Consider the following 17528-nt stretch of genomic DNA (forward strand, 5'->3'; position numbering starts at 1 on the left):
AGTAATACTGGGATTTTAGCTCAAAGAATTGTTTTTCAGTTTTATCTATTTTTGGCCAAATAGCAGGTTTTCAATCTATACTGAGAATGCAGAAGCAGATTAGTCCTCTACTCATTTCTAATAAAACATGTTAACATCTGGCAACTGAGTTCTAATGTTATTTCCTCAGACCAATCCTGACTTCAAGATGTGAATGTCAAGCATTTTGCACATTTCTCTCATTTTAAAGAAACCAAATGGCAATGCACTAATCTTTTTATCGAGCTACTTACAATAAGTTCCTATCACTCATCTTTTGTTCTTCTGAGCATTTAAACATTTCAAAAATCCAGTTATGGATTGAGGGTGGTGTAAGGAAGGATTGTTGATTTCTCAGTTTGATAACAGAATATTATCTTCATATGCTCCAAGATGCTCTGAAATATTTGACTGAAAGGTCAAAGCAACAGTCCTCTTTAAAAGACAATAATACGCTTGATTTAAACTCACTAAGAGACAAGATCAATCTGAAATCGTAACTACAGTACAATTAAAGATAAATCACAATAACTATACACACACAAAGGAAACATTCTGTACTTCACAGTCTGAAAAGCTTTTTGCCAGATAATCATATTTTTTACAAAGAACCTGTCATTTGAAAGTGAATTAAGTGGAATCCACTATTACAGAATAAGATGAAACTGACAGCGAGTCATCTGCTTTGTAAATGGAGTCTTTAAATGTACCAATGCCCAGCACAAGCCTCACACAGTAATAAAAAGTCAACCACAGATAATTTTATCTTTTAAAGAAAAGAGTCTGGCACTACTTGAACTGCTTCAGTTAAAGAAATTAATTTAAGAAAATAGTGAAGGCTGGCACAACGAGGTCAACCATATGTTTACCAGGGAATTTCTCATCCCTACAAAAACATTCCAATAGTTGGTAACCAAAATAAAGTGTTCTGACAAAAAGCATTTTAGAGAGAAAAAGAGGTAAAATGTTTGAAGTAGCAAACTGTAACAAGATTTAAATAATGATTCAATCTATACCCCTAAATATGATGGGGGAGAATTTTTAACTTAAGAAGGGGCAAGGAAACTGAATGGATTTAGTTTTCTTATTACTGCCCACCAATTCCTAATGAAGAAGAACTAAATAAATCAATATGAACAAGTGACATCAAATTCTATGAAGCATGTTATTCCAGCAGACTTTCAGGGACAATATTTGCTATGCTCTACTAAACTATTATCATTTACTGACACACATACAGATTTTCTTCTTGAGGCTGATTAAGCAGTACTTTTAATTTAGTTGAATAAAAAAAGATGACAACTTTGTATTTGTAATCAACCAAGGAGAAACAATTATTTTTTAGTACTGTGTATGAAAGAATGAATAGCTGGTATCCTCAATGAGATCATTAATTAGTAAAAATGAGGTGTCTCACAATTCCTGACTTACCACCACTAACTTCTGTCCTTCCTTTACTAACACATTAATATTGCTTTTAGAAAGGTAAATTATAAGGTCCTCTCCCTTCTTTCCTCACCATCCCTGACTGATACCTATTTTTCATACCAGTAATTAAGGTCACCTGAGGAAAAACAAGCAAACAAAAAACCAAACTGCAAAGGCTTGCACAGATTCCAGAACATATTTTTGAACAAAGCAAAGTAAAAACAAAACAAAACAAAAACAACCCAAACAACTGCAAAGGCCCAAACAGATTCCAGAATACCTTTTGAAAGCCTTCAACTATCAAAAGCAGGCAGAATACATGTTACATGATCTTAATTGATCAGAAAATGTTGCCTACTGGCTCTTTTTTATTTGAAGCATTTAACTTATTTATTTTCATTTGCTTTCAGTAAATGAAGTTGTAATATGTTTCAGTGAATAGATAATACTATCTCTTCCTCCCTTCAAAAGACAAAAGCTATATATCCAGCTGACAGTTCTGTCACAGTCCTTCACTACTTTAAAGCCATGCAAGACGCACAAGATTTCTGGCTCCAAGTACTGAGCGAAGACTTTCGTCATCCTCTTCCCCTCTGCCCTACTGGAAATTTTAGCCTGTAATCTGCTTGAACGCTCATCTCTCAGTTGTAAAACAAGGCTGTGTGAGACATGATCTAATGATCTGAAGGCATTTACGTTGGTTGCACACAGCTGTAACTATGGGTAAATTCACTGGGAGTTGTGCCTTCTCTTTCACATGAATAGGGGTAATGTAATCCCAGTCTCTGGGTGTAGTCCCAGTATGACCTACACCTGAACAATACATAGTGAAGATCCTTTAGTCTAAAACTCTTCACACTTTGCTCTAATTGGAGCAAACAATTAGAGAAAGTACTTGATCACCGAGTTTCACACATTGTTTGAGCTAAGCTGCTTTAGCTTATTAATGACAAACCTACAGAGCCTTCCAAGGGAGCAGCTTAACAAAACAACATTCCCTGCCTCTTGCAAATGTATTGTGTTATATTTTTCTCTTCTCAGAACTTGAATAGCTAGGCCTAAACACAGGTATAAGATACTATAAAACTCAGAACAAAAAATAATTGTAATCAACCAGAATTACTCTTCTTTACAACAAACACCTGCCTATTTTCCTGATTGAAATCATCCACATATTCATGAGATATCCGTGTTCAGTGTGATAGGTTGAAAGCACCCATGGTTTTTTACATTTTAGCTATATAGTAGGTCTATTTGTAAGGAAGAGCTGCTGATAGTGCTCAGGGGACACTTGTTTCAATAAGCTTTTCTACTACTGCTTTCTTTCTCTGAAGTGAATTCTTCCATCCTAGCTCAAAAATTCTGCAGCTGCTGCACAGCAAAGTATTTCCCAAAATTCTATTTACACAGGCAGATACAAAAACAAGCAAATGAGACTCCTTAGGGCCTAAATCCATAACTTCTATTTTATTTATCTTTACTGAATGAAGACTATAAATTTTAAACTTCAGTTGATATTCAAGATAAAACTATTATTATTAATAAACTCCCAAGATTAAATTAACTCATCTTGATAAAATTACTAAAAATTTTGTATTTATCTTACTTCATTCTGGCACAGTTATATGCCAAAGCTAATACAGCACACATCAGTACAGACTGATTACCAAAGGTTATGTAAAGGACTAACAATCTCTTAGTAGACAGAGGAAAATATTTTTACTATCTACTCGTTCTGGTTTCAGTTATGGTACTCGCATTTCTCAGTTTAAATAATTACTGAAATTTTTATCTTTAACAGCATTTCACCAATGGAACCACTAAATACTTTATTGACTACCAATAATTTTATTCTGTTTATATCCCAGAATTGGTTATACAGCTACAGTACCCACTCATTTTCTTTTTGAAACAACACAAATAGCATCCCCTACTATGACATTTAACAGTACAGAACCAATGTGCATAACCCATTCAAGTTCCAATTCACTGAAATCTTTCCTCACTTAAGGTTGGGGTTTTGGCTTTTTTGGAACACACAATAAAAATAGTTTAATACTTTTTCCTGGACAAAGCTTTTAAGTAAGAAAAAATTATTGCCAAATCATTAAATAAAAACACTGCCAGTGTTGAGCAAAGATTGCACAATAAGTAATTGTTCTGAGAACAGTTGGAAACACAGAACTTCCACTAACACTAGAAGCACAGGTAAAGAATAGAAGGAAGTGTAACCACAAGTGTATGTGTTTTTTCTGGAGATTTCAGTGGCCTGTAAATATTTTCCTCAACCCATACTCCACTGACTGAAAATATTGGGGTAAAACTTGTGGGAAATGTTTGCATTGTTAATAGCTTGCATTTCTGTGATACAAGTTCACTGGGATCTCAAACTAGCCATGAATTCTGCATTGTCATCTCACACAGTTATTTTATTAAATGGCTGCGTAGAAACACATTTTCAAAAAAAAAATTCTATTGACAGAACAAGATTTTTCAAGCAGCACTTTATTTTGTTGCGCACACGTAATGTGATGATAGCCTACCACAGCAGTTTTCGAGGCATAACACAGAAGCACAGTGAAAGCTAATATCCTATACTCTTTACTGAAGTTGTCTGTGTCATTAATTACATTAGCTCTGCATTCAATCAGATGTAAATACCTACAAGTACAAATCTTATGTGTCTAACTTTACAGAATATATGAGAAGTTATTCTGGTAATAAAAGAATACCTAAAACCATCCCTCTAAATATTCTCACAATTTCGCAAATAAATCCAAGGTTTGTAGTATTAAAACTAAAGGGGGGCCAAAGGTAAATCATAGTAATTAAGATGTCAGTATTATCAATAAAGTCAATCTTTCAAGTTTATGATGCAAATAGTCCGTATCTGGACACTAAGGGAAAGGCTTTAATAATTTAACACTTTGTACAGCAATTACATATTTTCTGTACATTTTCAACTGAACTACCTTACTCTATTTTTACCTGTTCTTTCATTCACAAGGCAAGTCCTGTGTTTCCAGCTGTTCTGAGAACAACTGTTTACTATTTCTTCAGCACTTGCTTTTAAAGGCTTCAGATTACTAAAGATGCTATATCAAAATTTTCTAAAGCAGATCCATTTTCTTTTCCCTTGTTCTACATTACTTGTACCTTTTCAGAATATTTCTATGTTTTTATCCAGAAGAACATTGCACAAGCTTGGGCTTTTTCTGGGAAAATTCTTGAAAATAAGTGTTCTTCCTTCAAAGGCTTGTCTAGGGTGTGTTAGGTTTTTTTAAGAAAAAATATGATTTGCCTAAAGTTATGCAAACCAGGTTTAAACTAGTCCAGCAGTGGCAAATCAGCAACAACACTGTGGTTAGAAAACAAAACAGAAGATCTCATAAGCATTGGCTTCTATTATCACAGGGAAAGAAAGGGTTACAGAAAACTCCCATTAAAGACTGTCCACACAGACAAAAATCACTGTAAGTTTAATGATACACACAAAGGCTCAAAGTCACTGAACTGCAGTAACTGTTCAGGTCGATGCTCAGAGCCATTAGCAAAAAGAGGCAATTTGTTACAAGTTTCAAAACTTCACTGTAGACTGACTAAGAACAGGCTAATCAGATAACTCTTGTAACTTAATCTGAGACTTTTCAGTGAATCTGTTTGTAATTAACTTGGGGCATCATACACTGTTGTATAAAATTACAGCAGTGTAAGAAGTAACTAGAACTTACTTTGTGCACCAATGTATCATTTTTATCATTAAAATCAATCATATTGTCATAATAGTACAGCGTCAGACCACTGGTATAGCCAGAAATGGCAATGAGTTACACAAACATTTCAAGTAAACACTGTGTATTTAAAAACACTATACTTAATCAGAAAAATGACATCTCTTTGTTGTGTCAAGTAACTTAGAAGATAGTAATAATTATAATAAATTATTCTGGACCAAAAAAAAAAAATTAAAATTATAGATATTGGTTTCCTTTGTAAAACATTTTTCACACTGAACATTTAAATGTTAATTGATAGAATTCAGTCTTGAAACCTTGCTCATCTGGGAGCATTTCTATGATAAACTTACTGTTCACTTACTAAATTTTCATTTATGCTTCCTGTTTACAACTCCTTTCCAACATGCTAAACCACATTATTAAATTAGCAGTTTACTAAACATAAGAAATTAATTAGAGCATTATGCAATTAGCAACATATAGACAAAAAATCTCCATAAATATCCTTGAATCTCTTATCAAAAGACAACAGAACATCACGTAAGAAAACAGCAAGTGTCATCTTACAGCTGGTATTTCTAAAATGAAAGCAATTTCAACATCAGACTTAACACGGCTGTAATTTCAGGAAGCGAATATTACCCTCCACACATCTGACGTTTCCACAACACTTGTCATTCATGTATCCTCAACAACCCCATTTAATATGCAACCATTTTCCCCCCTTTTGAGGAAGCAACAGGAATTAGGGTGAGGCATGCTGTAGAAGGTCATTTACTAGGCCAAAGACAGCGACACAGCACAGCTCTACCAAGTCCCTTTACAGAGTGCCTCTTTCCCGGTTCACAGCTGCCATTTTCCTACTTTTCACACAGTTTTTTAAAAGACACTTCTTAAGAAACTACAGCCTCTATTTTGCAGTTGAGCTTGTAAAAGTCTGCACATTAGAAGAAGAGCATTGCAAAAACACATTTGCCAGATAGAGCTAATAAAACCAAGGCACATCAGACTACCTGCCTAAGCTACTGCTAAAAGAACATTCTGTACAGTATGTTCAATTTCTTGATCTCGTTTCATTTCAGTAACTCTGAAAGACACACCATGGAATGGGGGGGAAGAAGGAGTTATGCTTCTGAACTTCAGGAGAATAATTTTTATCCCATACAGTTCAAAAATTTGATATTTTAACTCTTTTCGGCTCTGCTAAATCCAGATTATTAGGAAAATAACCAAATTTCACATATTTTCTACACTCTTTCCATGCTGTTCTATTACTAGTGACAAAAAATGTAAGCTGTACTGGACCAAAACGAGAGAAAATGAGATCTAGATGATCCAAATATAAAAACAAAATGGAAAACTATAAATATCCAAGGAAAAGTAGAGAAGTTGCTGGTTAAATAAGGAGAGACAGGGGCCACGGCCACAAAATCTAGAGATCTTTTCTCCTGCCCCAGTCGTAATAAAGCACCACCCACTGACAGCAGCACACAGTGAAAGCGATCCATTCTACCAGAGCAATTTCTGCAGCCCCTGTTTAAGAACTCCTTCGTAGTAGGTATGAATGAATAATTCAGCTGGAAATACCTGTCAGGCAGCAGGATGTTCCATCCTACTGTACCTACAGCAATACCATCCTGCCGAGAAAGCCAAACGTTACCTGTCCACAGAGCTGACACCACACCGCAATCTCATTTTACGGAGAGAAAGAGAACCCCATGGGGCAGCACCCGGCTAGGAGCAGGACATGCCTGTCCCAGTCCCCCTTGTGCGGGGGAATTACAGCGCCGGCACCCCAGGAACTCGGAGCTGCTGGTCACGGTGCCCCCGATGACACGGGGAGGGCCCCGCTGACCGCCCACCCCGCACGGTGTGACACACATTCCCACGGCGCCCAGCGAATCTGCGGCCCTCCCCAAGTCCCGGGGGGCAGGGATCCCTTCGCCCTTCCCTCGCCTGCCCAGGAAGCGGCGGCATCGCTACCAGACGCCTCCCTGAGGCGCCTCTTCCCCCGCGCCCGCCCTGCCCGCCGCCGTCCGAGTCCGGGCCTCGCCCCTCACACCTCGGCGCGTCTCACCTCCATTCCGGCCCTTCCCCGCCGCCACCTGCCCTCCCTGGCCCCGCTACCCGGGACCTCGACGCTCTCAACCTCTGCCCGGGCTGTTCCTCCCTACGCGCCGCGCCGCGCACGCACACGCCCGCCGGAACGGCTGCTCCCGGCTCCCCCCGCCGCCGCCCGGCCCCAGCGCTGCCCCGGGGCTCCGCCGCAGACGCCTCACCTGCATCGACGCCATGATGGATCCGCCTCCTCCCCCTCCCCTCTGCGCCGCCGCCGGGGCGGCCCCGCCCCGCGCGCTCCCCGGTCACGTGCCGCGTCCGCCCGTTGAGCAGCCGCGCGTGCGCGGGGCGAGGGCAGTGCGGGCGGGCCCGAGGAACGCGAGCGGCGCGGGCGGGCGGGGTTTGATTGTGAGCTGCCGCTCCCGCTGCCGGGGAGGCTCCCCCGGCGCTGCCCGTGCCCTGCTCGCCCTGCGGGCGGGGCGGGAGCGGCGCGATGTCCATCGCCGCCACCCGCGGGGCGGGAAGGGGTTGATCCTCAGCCGGCTTCAGGTTGTGAAGGTTTTTAGAGCTGCACGTGCAGAGTGTTTAAGTGACTCAGTGAAATGCGGACTGCCGCCCCTCCGTTTTGTGGGTTTTTGCGGGCTCCCCTCACGCCGGGTGTGCCCTGGTGGGAGGGCCATACAATCATAGGACCATAGAATGTTAAGGTGTGGGAAGGGACTTCGAAGATCATCTAGATCCGACACCCTCACCATGGGCAGGGACACCTCCCACTAGACCAGGCTGCTCAGCCCTTCCAACCTGGCTTCGAACCAACGTGCCCCAGGGATGGGGCATCCACAAACCTCCTCTTCCAGTGCCTCACCACCACCACAGTAAAGAATTTCTTCCTGATATCTAACCCAAATCCTCCTTCTTTCAGTGTGTCCCATTACTCCATGTCCTGTCACTAGATCCCGCCGCAGGTTGGCCCGGGCCGGGCGGCAGGCGCCGCTCGGCGGGCCCAGCCCGGGCCCGCGGGACGCTCGGCTCCGGCGGCCGGGGCTGAAGCCCCGCGGGGTGCGCGGCTCTCCCTCCTTCTGTGCACTTCCCTGGGTGCTGCTCTGCCACAGGTCATCTGATTTTCCTGCGCTGGTGTCTGCTGGTGTACGACTCCAAATGAACGTGGGCGTATTTTAAGTCAGAGCATTTCTGGATTCTACGTTTTCCTTTCCTGGACTGGAATAATCCCTGTCCTTTGCACCAGATGATTTTGCCATATCTGTGTAGGTGAAAATAAACAGGCAGCACTCAGTAGAGTGACAGTGTGCAGTCAATAAATTAAACAACTTGCAGAAACACGCTTCATAAAGCTGTTATTCCTGCTGTAGCATTTCAGATCCTCAAGATAAACCTACAAAATGTTTATCCAAAGACAACCTATAAAATTTATAATCCCAGTGGTTATGTAAAACTAAGGATTTAACAGAGAAACTGATTTTATAGGTCATTATAATCCCCATCTCCCCACTGCTCATGCTGCACATTCCAAAAACACTGAAGCCCCTTCCTCTGTCCCTTCACCCTTCTCCTTTTCTGATGATGTTAAAAAATCCTTGGGTCACCTCTGCTCCAGTAGTAGCCCTGATTTTTTCTTCAAAGATGGCCTGATAAGCAAAAACTAAATAATTGAACGATTGTTTGCAGTTTGTATTACCTTTGAAATCTTCTTTAATTTTAGACCTCTAGAAGGGTTCTGCACCCAAAAGCCTGTCTACCTTGTTCAACCATATTATTTAGTGTGATGCAAGTACTACCTTTATGTACAAGCTTTACTTTCTGGTATGTTTTTAATATCCTTAACCTTGAAAACAGGTAACTGGAGGAAAAACAAAACCCCAGCACAACATAGCATCAGTTTCCAACTTTTATGCAGCATCAACATTGTTGTTGATGTTAAAGTAAGCATACAACCTTTGGGGTTTGCTTAAAAGGCAGAACCCTTTAAGCAGAAGAAGACAGCAGGAGTATTCTTACCCTGTGAGGTAGCTGCAGAAGTGAACAAGCCCCATGGCTTTGCAGGAATTTGCTGAAGACAGAATCAATATTTGTCCATGTTTGAGTAGGAAAGGAAATTAGGCTACCAAAACTATGGGAAAAGTATAGCCACGTAAGTTGCATTCTACACATTGTCTTGTCTTCCAAATCCAATTCTTATTTACAATCTATGGGCTCCTGATGCTATGCAACCTGACATTGCTCAACCATGTTTTCCCTGGAAGTCAGTATGTATTACTATATGGTTTTTGCAAGACCATTTAGGTTGCAGAGGATTTGTTGCATTAAGCAGACACATAGAGCTGGTAAAGGCTTCTCTTTCTTGCAGTTCTTCAGAATGAACTTAGGCTGTTACAGCACTTAGGTGGAACATTTCTGATTTACTAGTTGTTGTTTTGCATGATCCAAACATATGTTTATCCTAAAATACATCTCTTAATGCCATATGCCACAAAGACAGCAAGAACATCAAGTTTAAGCAATGGACATGTGTTCGGTTATAAACATGGACATATTGACTATCTGTGTTGATGTAATCACAGCAAGATACAACTGATTTCAAACCATTATACTCAGTTTCTTAAGCCTCTTCCAGAAAACCCTGTTGAAGGTCAGAAAATACAAAGCAGCATAAGCTTGTGAATGCCAGAACACTTCACAGACTGCAAGCTGGTTTTGCAAGGAAAGATCGGCTTTGTGGTCTTAGGCAAATTGTATTCAGTACAAATATGACTTCTACTCTGTAAAAAAGGAAAATTATCTCTGGATGAAAAGCCACCTTTGCAAAAAAAAAAAAAAAAATCACAGCTTTTAACTGCCCATATGCTCAATAAGTCTTTTTTATCTATCACACAGAGCTTTTCAATATTAAAAACAAGTTACCTACTACATTTTTTGAGGATAGTAGGCATGAAAAGCAAGGGACAGTTTGTCCTGCATATAAATAGAGTATGAGTTAATTATTACCTACTAAATTTTAACTGGGTATGTAAGTAATTAAAGCATTATGCTGTAGCTGAAACTCGTGGGCAGAATCCCACATCCCCAAATACACTTTGAGTTTATTCTTACAGGACTACCAAAGGTGTCTTTTACCACCATTGTCACATCTTGGTTTTTTTAAAGTGTCATGAAATGCCTAATATATATGTGAAACATTTTTTTAGTTCCTTGTCGTTGTGGGACTAGGGAAATCTGGATAATTATCCCTGTGTTTTATTGGGTTTTTCCCCTTTTCTCATTTCTTGGTAACCTGGCTTGCAGAGATGTTTTTGTACACTGCATAATGCTATAGGGATTAAGGAATCAGTCCCATAAGCATAGTAAGAAAACAAACACTATTATCAGACTCCCAGAAAGAATATATGAATATCAGTATCTTAAGTTATCCAGTAATCTCACTAAGGAAAGGCCCTAATTCCCAGAGAGGGTAGATTTCACTAGGAGTAAGTTATTGTAATTTGGTTTTCATTTCAATTTTGACCTTTACCTATGCAAAACATAGAAAAAAACACTTCTGCAGTTAACCCTTCCTAATCTGTTGCAGGTATAGAGTAGGACACATTAACTAGTTTCTTAAAAAGACTGCTTTAGTATTTAGCTAATGCAGTCTGATCTTTCACCAGTCAACCTAAGTTTTGCCGGAGACTTCAAGGATCAGAGTCCAGAGCTTATGGGGTAAGAGAAATTTAATCTGTTATCTTCATTATTTCAGAGGCTATCTTACACTGATCTGATCAAATACATGATTATGACTCACATACCAAAAACATATGGAGCAAATAATGAAATTGTACCTCCTACTAAATTTTTTTCGGTAAACATTCTTGAAGTTGACCTAAAAATCCACTTTTCCTCAGAGTTTGCAAAACCTTATACCTATGGGAAAAATGCAACTAATGTTCAAACTATATTAATTAGATAATTTTCTAATATACCAAGACAGTTTCACAAAGGTAAAATATAATTCTTGATTAGGGTCCCTATAATTTTGCATTCTATTCCCATGTTGTCCATCATGTTTTCAAATGTCACTGAATATTTTTTCCTCTGTTCTCACCCTTTTTTTTTCCTGTATTATTTTTCTACACACTGAACTGTCACTATCTGCTCCTTTATGATTCCTGGTGCTAAAATGACACAAGAGTTCAATTTCTTTTGCCTGTGTCCACTGTACTTTTTAGCTTTTCATCTTGTCTCCTTACACAGAAGTCAACCGTACATTGATGTTAACTCCCCTCATTACTTGAGTGGTATGACACCTGTAATCTGCAGTGCCAGGAGACTGCATCTCCTGAGAATGGAGGACTTCTTGCCCCTCAGAGGAATTGTGCCAACTGCTTCTTCCACTCCTACCTGCCAATTTAGGAAGGGCACTGAGTTTAAAAACTCTGTGGAACTAAGATCTTCTTATAAACAAGCTTGGTGTACCTGCAGAAACCATCAACTAAAGATGCACAATCAAACCAATACAATATTATATCAAGAACATAAAAGTAATACATTGCACACATAGCTAAAAATTAAAGTAGCCTATTAAAACTAAATTAAAATTGCAAGAGAACTTTTAGCTATTGAGATTTTATTGTTGATTTATTCTTTAGTGATTATGTAGGTTTTTCATCAACAGTTTATTTAATTTTCATTTTAGTTCTTAATAGTAACAGGCAAAATGCCATTTCCATCCCAGGACTTTCAAAGGGATGAAAAGATGGTAAGGAAAAGTCTCACCTTATTCCTAATCTGCTACAAGAGCAATTCCTGCAGGAGAAGGTAATCTTATTCTCAGATGACATATGCCTCCATTTCTTCTCTTGTTTAGGATTTGACAATTTTGAAGCCACTGGATGATCTGTGGCTTTCATCTTATCCACAGGAAGACTAAACTACTGAAGTAATTTCCATCAGATCAGAAAAGAATTTATCATATTATGTGGAGATCCAGTTGTAATGACTGTAGTGCAAGAAGGAGGACATGGGGCTAGGGAAAGGGGTAGAATTGCCTGCTTTAGTAATATGCAGAATCACAGAATGGGTCAGGTTGGACCACAGTGCGTCATCTGGTCTAACCTCCCTGCTGAAGCAAAGGCATCCCAGAGCACATTGCTCAGGATTACATCCAGGAGGTTCTTGAATATCTCCAGTGAGGGAGACCCCACAACCTCCCTGGGCAGCCTGTTCCAATGCACAGTCACCTGCACAGTAAAGAAGTTCTTCCTCATATTCAGGTGAAACTTTCTGTGCATCATTTTCTGCCCATTGCCTCTTGTCCTATTGTTTGGCACCATGTGCTGTAATTACGAATTTGTAGTAAGTGTCAAGCCATGTTTTTAGGCAGCAGGAGTCCTCTAACTCTTTTAAATTCTGTAAAGATAAAAACTCATAAAGACAAAAGCTGTAAACATTTAATGAGGACTGTGTAGGACCTATACTCAACTAAGTAGATGAATGCATTTAAAAGTGTAATGTTAGGTAATTATTAAAAGAAGAAGCATCACCTTGGGTAACCTCTACAGATGTTTGATAAACCACCACAGTTCCCTTGGTCTGAGAAGCAATTCCTCCAGCTGTGCATATCAGACTGCACATTGCCCTTACTGGACCCTGCACACTACTTACAGAGCTTGAAGAATTTCATTTCACAGTGTATACTGTACACCAAGATGACACTGGTCCAGCCTGTTGGTTTATTTAATGTCCCTCGGGAAAGACAAGACTTCATATGGGATACAATTACCATGAACCAGATTACATGATACAATTACCATGAACCATGATATAAAAACAGAATGGGTGAGCAGTTGACTATTTCAGATGAGTATTTTCAGATGTTCTCTCCTTAAGTCATAGTTGTTTTTTACAAGTCAAATATCTATGACAACTGTGAAAGCAGCTTAAATGTTAAATACTGATATATCATTTTCATGTTTCATTTGGAGCAAACTAGAAATAATTCTGACTCAAATGGAGCGTCATTACTGAAAAACATTATATGTCAGCTTAGTATGGTAATGTAGGATGCTTTTCCTGGTACAGAAAGAGAAAATAAATCCTTTGAGCCAAATGCATTCAAATTCTAGATATTTTTCAAGCTTGGTGATACCAACCAAAATTGACAGCTTTAATCTGCATAACAGCCATCCCATTGTTTTGCTAGACAGAGTAAGAATTCATAGCAACATAAAATACGGATTATGTGTTATTTATAGTTTTGTGTAGTGGTGATTTGGTAGATATGTTTATTACTGTAAATAGGATACCTGTAGTATTTTTTTTTCATGAGAAGAAAAGCCTTAGCTATGAATTCTCACCTGAAAAGGCAGTTTTCAACATAAATTAACATTAATGAAATTAACAATATTTGCTTTTTTAACTTCAAAGTAACTTCTGGTTGAAGAAAGAAATTAACTACAAATAAATACAGCATTGCATTAATCTATGCATGTATTCACAAAAAAACTAATCCCACAAAACTATCCTGAAAACTAGCAACTTCAGCATTGAACTGTAAATTTTAATTTATCTAGCTCTCATGTGGTTACTTTCACTGATCTAAAAGACAGTACATATTTCAGGGGCAATTTTAATTTAATTTTCCTATTCGACCCTCAACATGTGAGACAACAAAACATTACATGACTCACATCTTGAAAACTGTCTGATTACAAAAGTTCAAAAGGATAAAATGTTGAAGTACCCCATTTGTCAAAGAACAATCATGATCTCGCAATTCTGATCTCCTCCCATTTAGTGTGAGAAGAAAATCCTGTATTCTGTAAACATAAAACAGTAACATGGTAATGACAGAGAGACAGATTTTTTTTTGGTTTGTTGTTTTTTTTTTTTAATCTCAGTGACCTTTCTCCCATAGAACAGAAATTGCACAACCTACATTTCAGATGCAGCATATTCAAAGCTTTATTTCATGACACATAACACTTGTTAAAACTCAATAAAAACTCCCTCTTCTTTTCTCTGTGCTGCCTTAGTGATTACACTCAAGCTTCACAGGTGACTAATAGTAAACACAGAATCTAGTTTGTCCTCTTTCCTAGCTCATCCAAACATTGAGCCGCACCTGCAGTTCACAGCACTGGTTATCTTACCATAAAATTGCCATCTAATAAGCTACATTTAAAAAGAAATCCAACTCCAATCCAGTTCATTATTTGTCAAAAGCCTTCAAAAGTTGAACTTTTTCTATGGGAAAAACTCCCTAAAGCCTTTTTTTCCTAAAGCTTTAGTCTGCCTTTAAAAACAAGCATCATAGTTTAATTTCCAAATCCACTCAATCTTTAATGAGTTCTTTCTATTTTTCTCTTACTCCTGCTATTTTTGTCTTACTCAGGCGTTGAAATTAAGCTTATACCGCAGCTTCCACCCTTAGTTTTTAGGTAGGAATAGTGCTACTTCTCCTTGTGCTTTTGTTTACTCTGCAGTAACTGTTACTCCCTTAAATTACATCGCAATATTTGAGACCTGACAAAATTAAACAACAAAAATAAAACATAAACTGAGAAGTTAACTTTCCTGCCCCACTGAGTGCCTTGTCCACTTCATCACATAAACCAACAGATTTAGGCAAGTTTTGGAAGCACCCTTTCAATGGGAAAAGTAAAAAGAAGAAAGTAAAAAACCAAACAGTCACTGCTGCAATTTAGGCCTGTGAAATAGACAGTAATAAAACACAGATGCAACTGATTTTCCAAACTTCCTACCATTAATTGAGAAATGCCTTTCAGATATCATGTTCAACATCTGTTGAATATAATGGCACAGAAAATCCTGATGGTGAATCCTTTCTTCAAGTTCAAAACCAAAAAGGAATTTCTTATCTTGTGGAAGGGAGTTATCATTCTAGATGCACACACTATTTCACATTGGAGACCATCAGAGACTTCTTCAGCAGCTTATACACACTCAAATGATGCCAAACCATAATGCAGCATGACTCATTGTTTACAGTTAAAGAATCTGGAAGTTTTTATAACTAAATCAGCAGTTCAGCTTAAAATTTGAACCTCAAATACAGGACTACCTTTCTAAGCAAAAGAAGTACCACAGGACACTTGAAGTTTTCAAAATATCCCCAGCAGGATATCCTTGAAGTATCCTTGAAAGTGTCCTCTTCAAGCCTGTTCAGGAATACCATGCCTTTTTAGTACTTGGTGCTGAGAATTGTGGATGCTTGTAATTCAGAGCTGCACAAAGATATCGTAACACTTCAACTCTGTGAAACTCTTCAGAACTATGAAAAAACCCACCACCTTTTATTTTATACATGCAGCTTCACAACCTATTACCCAAATACTAATTACATTAGCATTTTGCTCACCATATAGCATAGCCATGAAAATTATGATTCTGCATATGAACACTTCCTCTAAGATGCCATAAATCAACAGAAACACAGGTTTAAAAATTTTCAACTTTGAAATTTATTTAGAACTCAGGGGTTAAGCGTGGTAAGTTTCCAATTGTCTGATAATAGCATACCCATTTAACTACCATGGAAATTGAACTAATTCCCCCTGTCCCCCTCCACCCCCCTTAGAAATCTGGTTCATTTTAACAGCCGGTGGTTTTGCAAATAGTGCACTCTAGGACACTACTGCAATTCCTGAGTGTTCAAAGCTACTGTATAATACATTAAGCTGAAAGAAAACCAACAGAATTATTATTCAGAGCTACACCAGCTATTTTACCTTACTGCTAAAGTACAGAATCTTAAAATGCAAATGTATTTTAACAAAATTAAGGAAATTGTTCTAGAATGCTTAAAAAGGGGAAGAGAAAAAAATGAAAAAAAACCCCACTGTTTTAAAAAATGACATCATTTTTGCTTTAGTTTAAAACTAAATAATTTTTAGCCTCAAGTCATTAGCCTCAAGACTATTAAAAATGGCCAGTGAACTTAAGACTCACTCAGACTGATATGTAGTTGTGACTAAAATATCCATGTTGGTATTCCTTGACCTTTTACGGTATTCCTAGTGGCTCTAACAAAAGCAGCATAACAGGGTATATCTGGTTTATCATTCTAGTGCTCTTGAAAAGGAGTTACTAACAGCACTAACCAGAGTGCTTACACATGGAATTTCAGACAATCACCCTACAATGCACTTCAGCTTTACCGTGCAAAGCCAATCTAGTCACAAACATCCCCACATTAAACACATTAAATTGTGCCAAAGTATGTGACGTGAACAAATGTCAGCTAATCTACCACCACACTGACAAACGTCAGCATTGTTTGAGCCCAGAATAAAATTTAATTTGTCAGAACTGACCTCTTCCATGGGCAGACTGCAGAGTCTATCTAAGTTACTAGTTTTCATCCAAGAAAATCTCTTCCAAGTTGTATTTATGTTGACAAACAGGTTTAGAGGAGACTTTCAGCCCTCTAAATTAGCTGAGTTAAAACATCAAGAAAGAGGTTCCACCATCAGTTGGTGGGATTTTTCCATGATAGATCACAATCACTTCTTGATCAAAACAAAGCTGAAGCAGTGGCAGCTGATGGAAATGCTAATTACATTGTTCTTGCATCACTTCTCACGTTGCATTAGTTTTATTCTCATTTACAGATGATTTTAGCAGAAGGGTTCTTCAGGCTGCAGCTGAACAAAAAGCAACTTCTTAAGTTGTTTGTTTTCTTTATGGAAACTTGTTTTGAACAAAGAACTGATACTACAGGCAACTGCCAGCAGGATCTACCAAGAGATAACGTGTTCCACTCCAGTATTATGTCAGTGGCTTGCCAATCCTTTTCCCCTAAAACATTTGTAAAAACACTGGAAATACCTATGAAATTTATAAAACAGCTCCTAAAACATCTGCTTAATGTCCTTTCCTTCAAATATAAAAGACCTCCACATTTCAGGGTCTTTTGCTATGGGTACAAGGGAGAGGTTGAGGAAGAGGTAAAAGGTAGGACAACTTCTATCTTTTCAGTTGCTATGTTACAAAATTTAAATGACTACTACTCTAGAGATTAAATACAGACTTTACATAAACAACCAGAACAACGGAAATAAACCATAACTGAAGCCATACAAAATCCTTATCAGGTCAAGTGACAGCATATTAAGAAAAACCATATATGTTATATAGAAGATAATATACACAGATTTTAACACTTATTTTGCCCCTTAAAAGTCACTGTCAGTAGGATCACAGTCTTACTGTACAGACAAGTGACTGGAATATTTGAAATTACTAATGGGGTAAATTGAGGTTATAGAAGCAAAA

At 38.4% G+C, this 17528-nt stretch overlaps 1 protein-coding gene across 4 annotated transcripts in view; it reads right to left on the reverse strand.

Moving 5' to 3' along the window:
* UBE2W (ubiquitin conjugating enzyme E2 W) overlaps positions 1-7519 on the reverse strand; it is a 32687-nt gene extending 25168 nt beyond the window's left edge. For 3 of the 4 annotated variants that reach the window (XM_053975119.1, XM_053975126.1, XM_053975098.1), the window contains exon 1: positions 7463-7519. In XM_053975119.1, the coding sequence (XP_053831094.1) occupies positions 7463-7477 (15 nt within the window). In that variant the 5' untranslated portion in view covers positions 7478-7519. Of the gene's footprint in view, positions 1-7260; positions 7362-7462 lie in introns of those variants that run through there. The other variant, XM_053975109.1, reaches the window with a different exon arrangement.
* Between the last annotated feature and the right edge of the window lie 10009 nt (positions 7520-17528).

The sequence above is a fragment of the Vidua macroura genome, chromosome 1 (genome assembly GCF_024509145.1).
Source record: "Vidua macroura isolate BioBank_ID:100142 chromosome 1, ASM2450914v1, whole genome shotgun sequence".
In the NCBI taxonomy this organism is placed as follows: domain Eukaryota; kingdom Metazoa; phylum Chordata; class Aves; order Passeriformes; family Viduidae; genus Vidua; species Vidua macroura.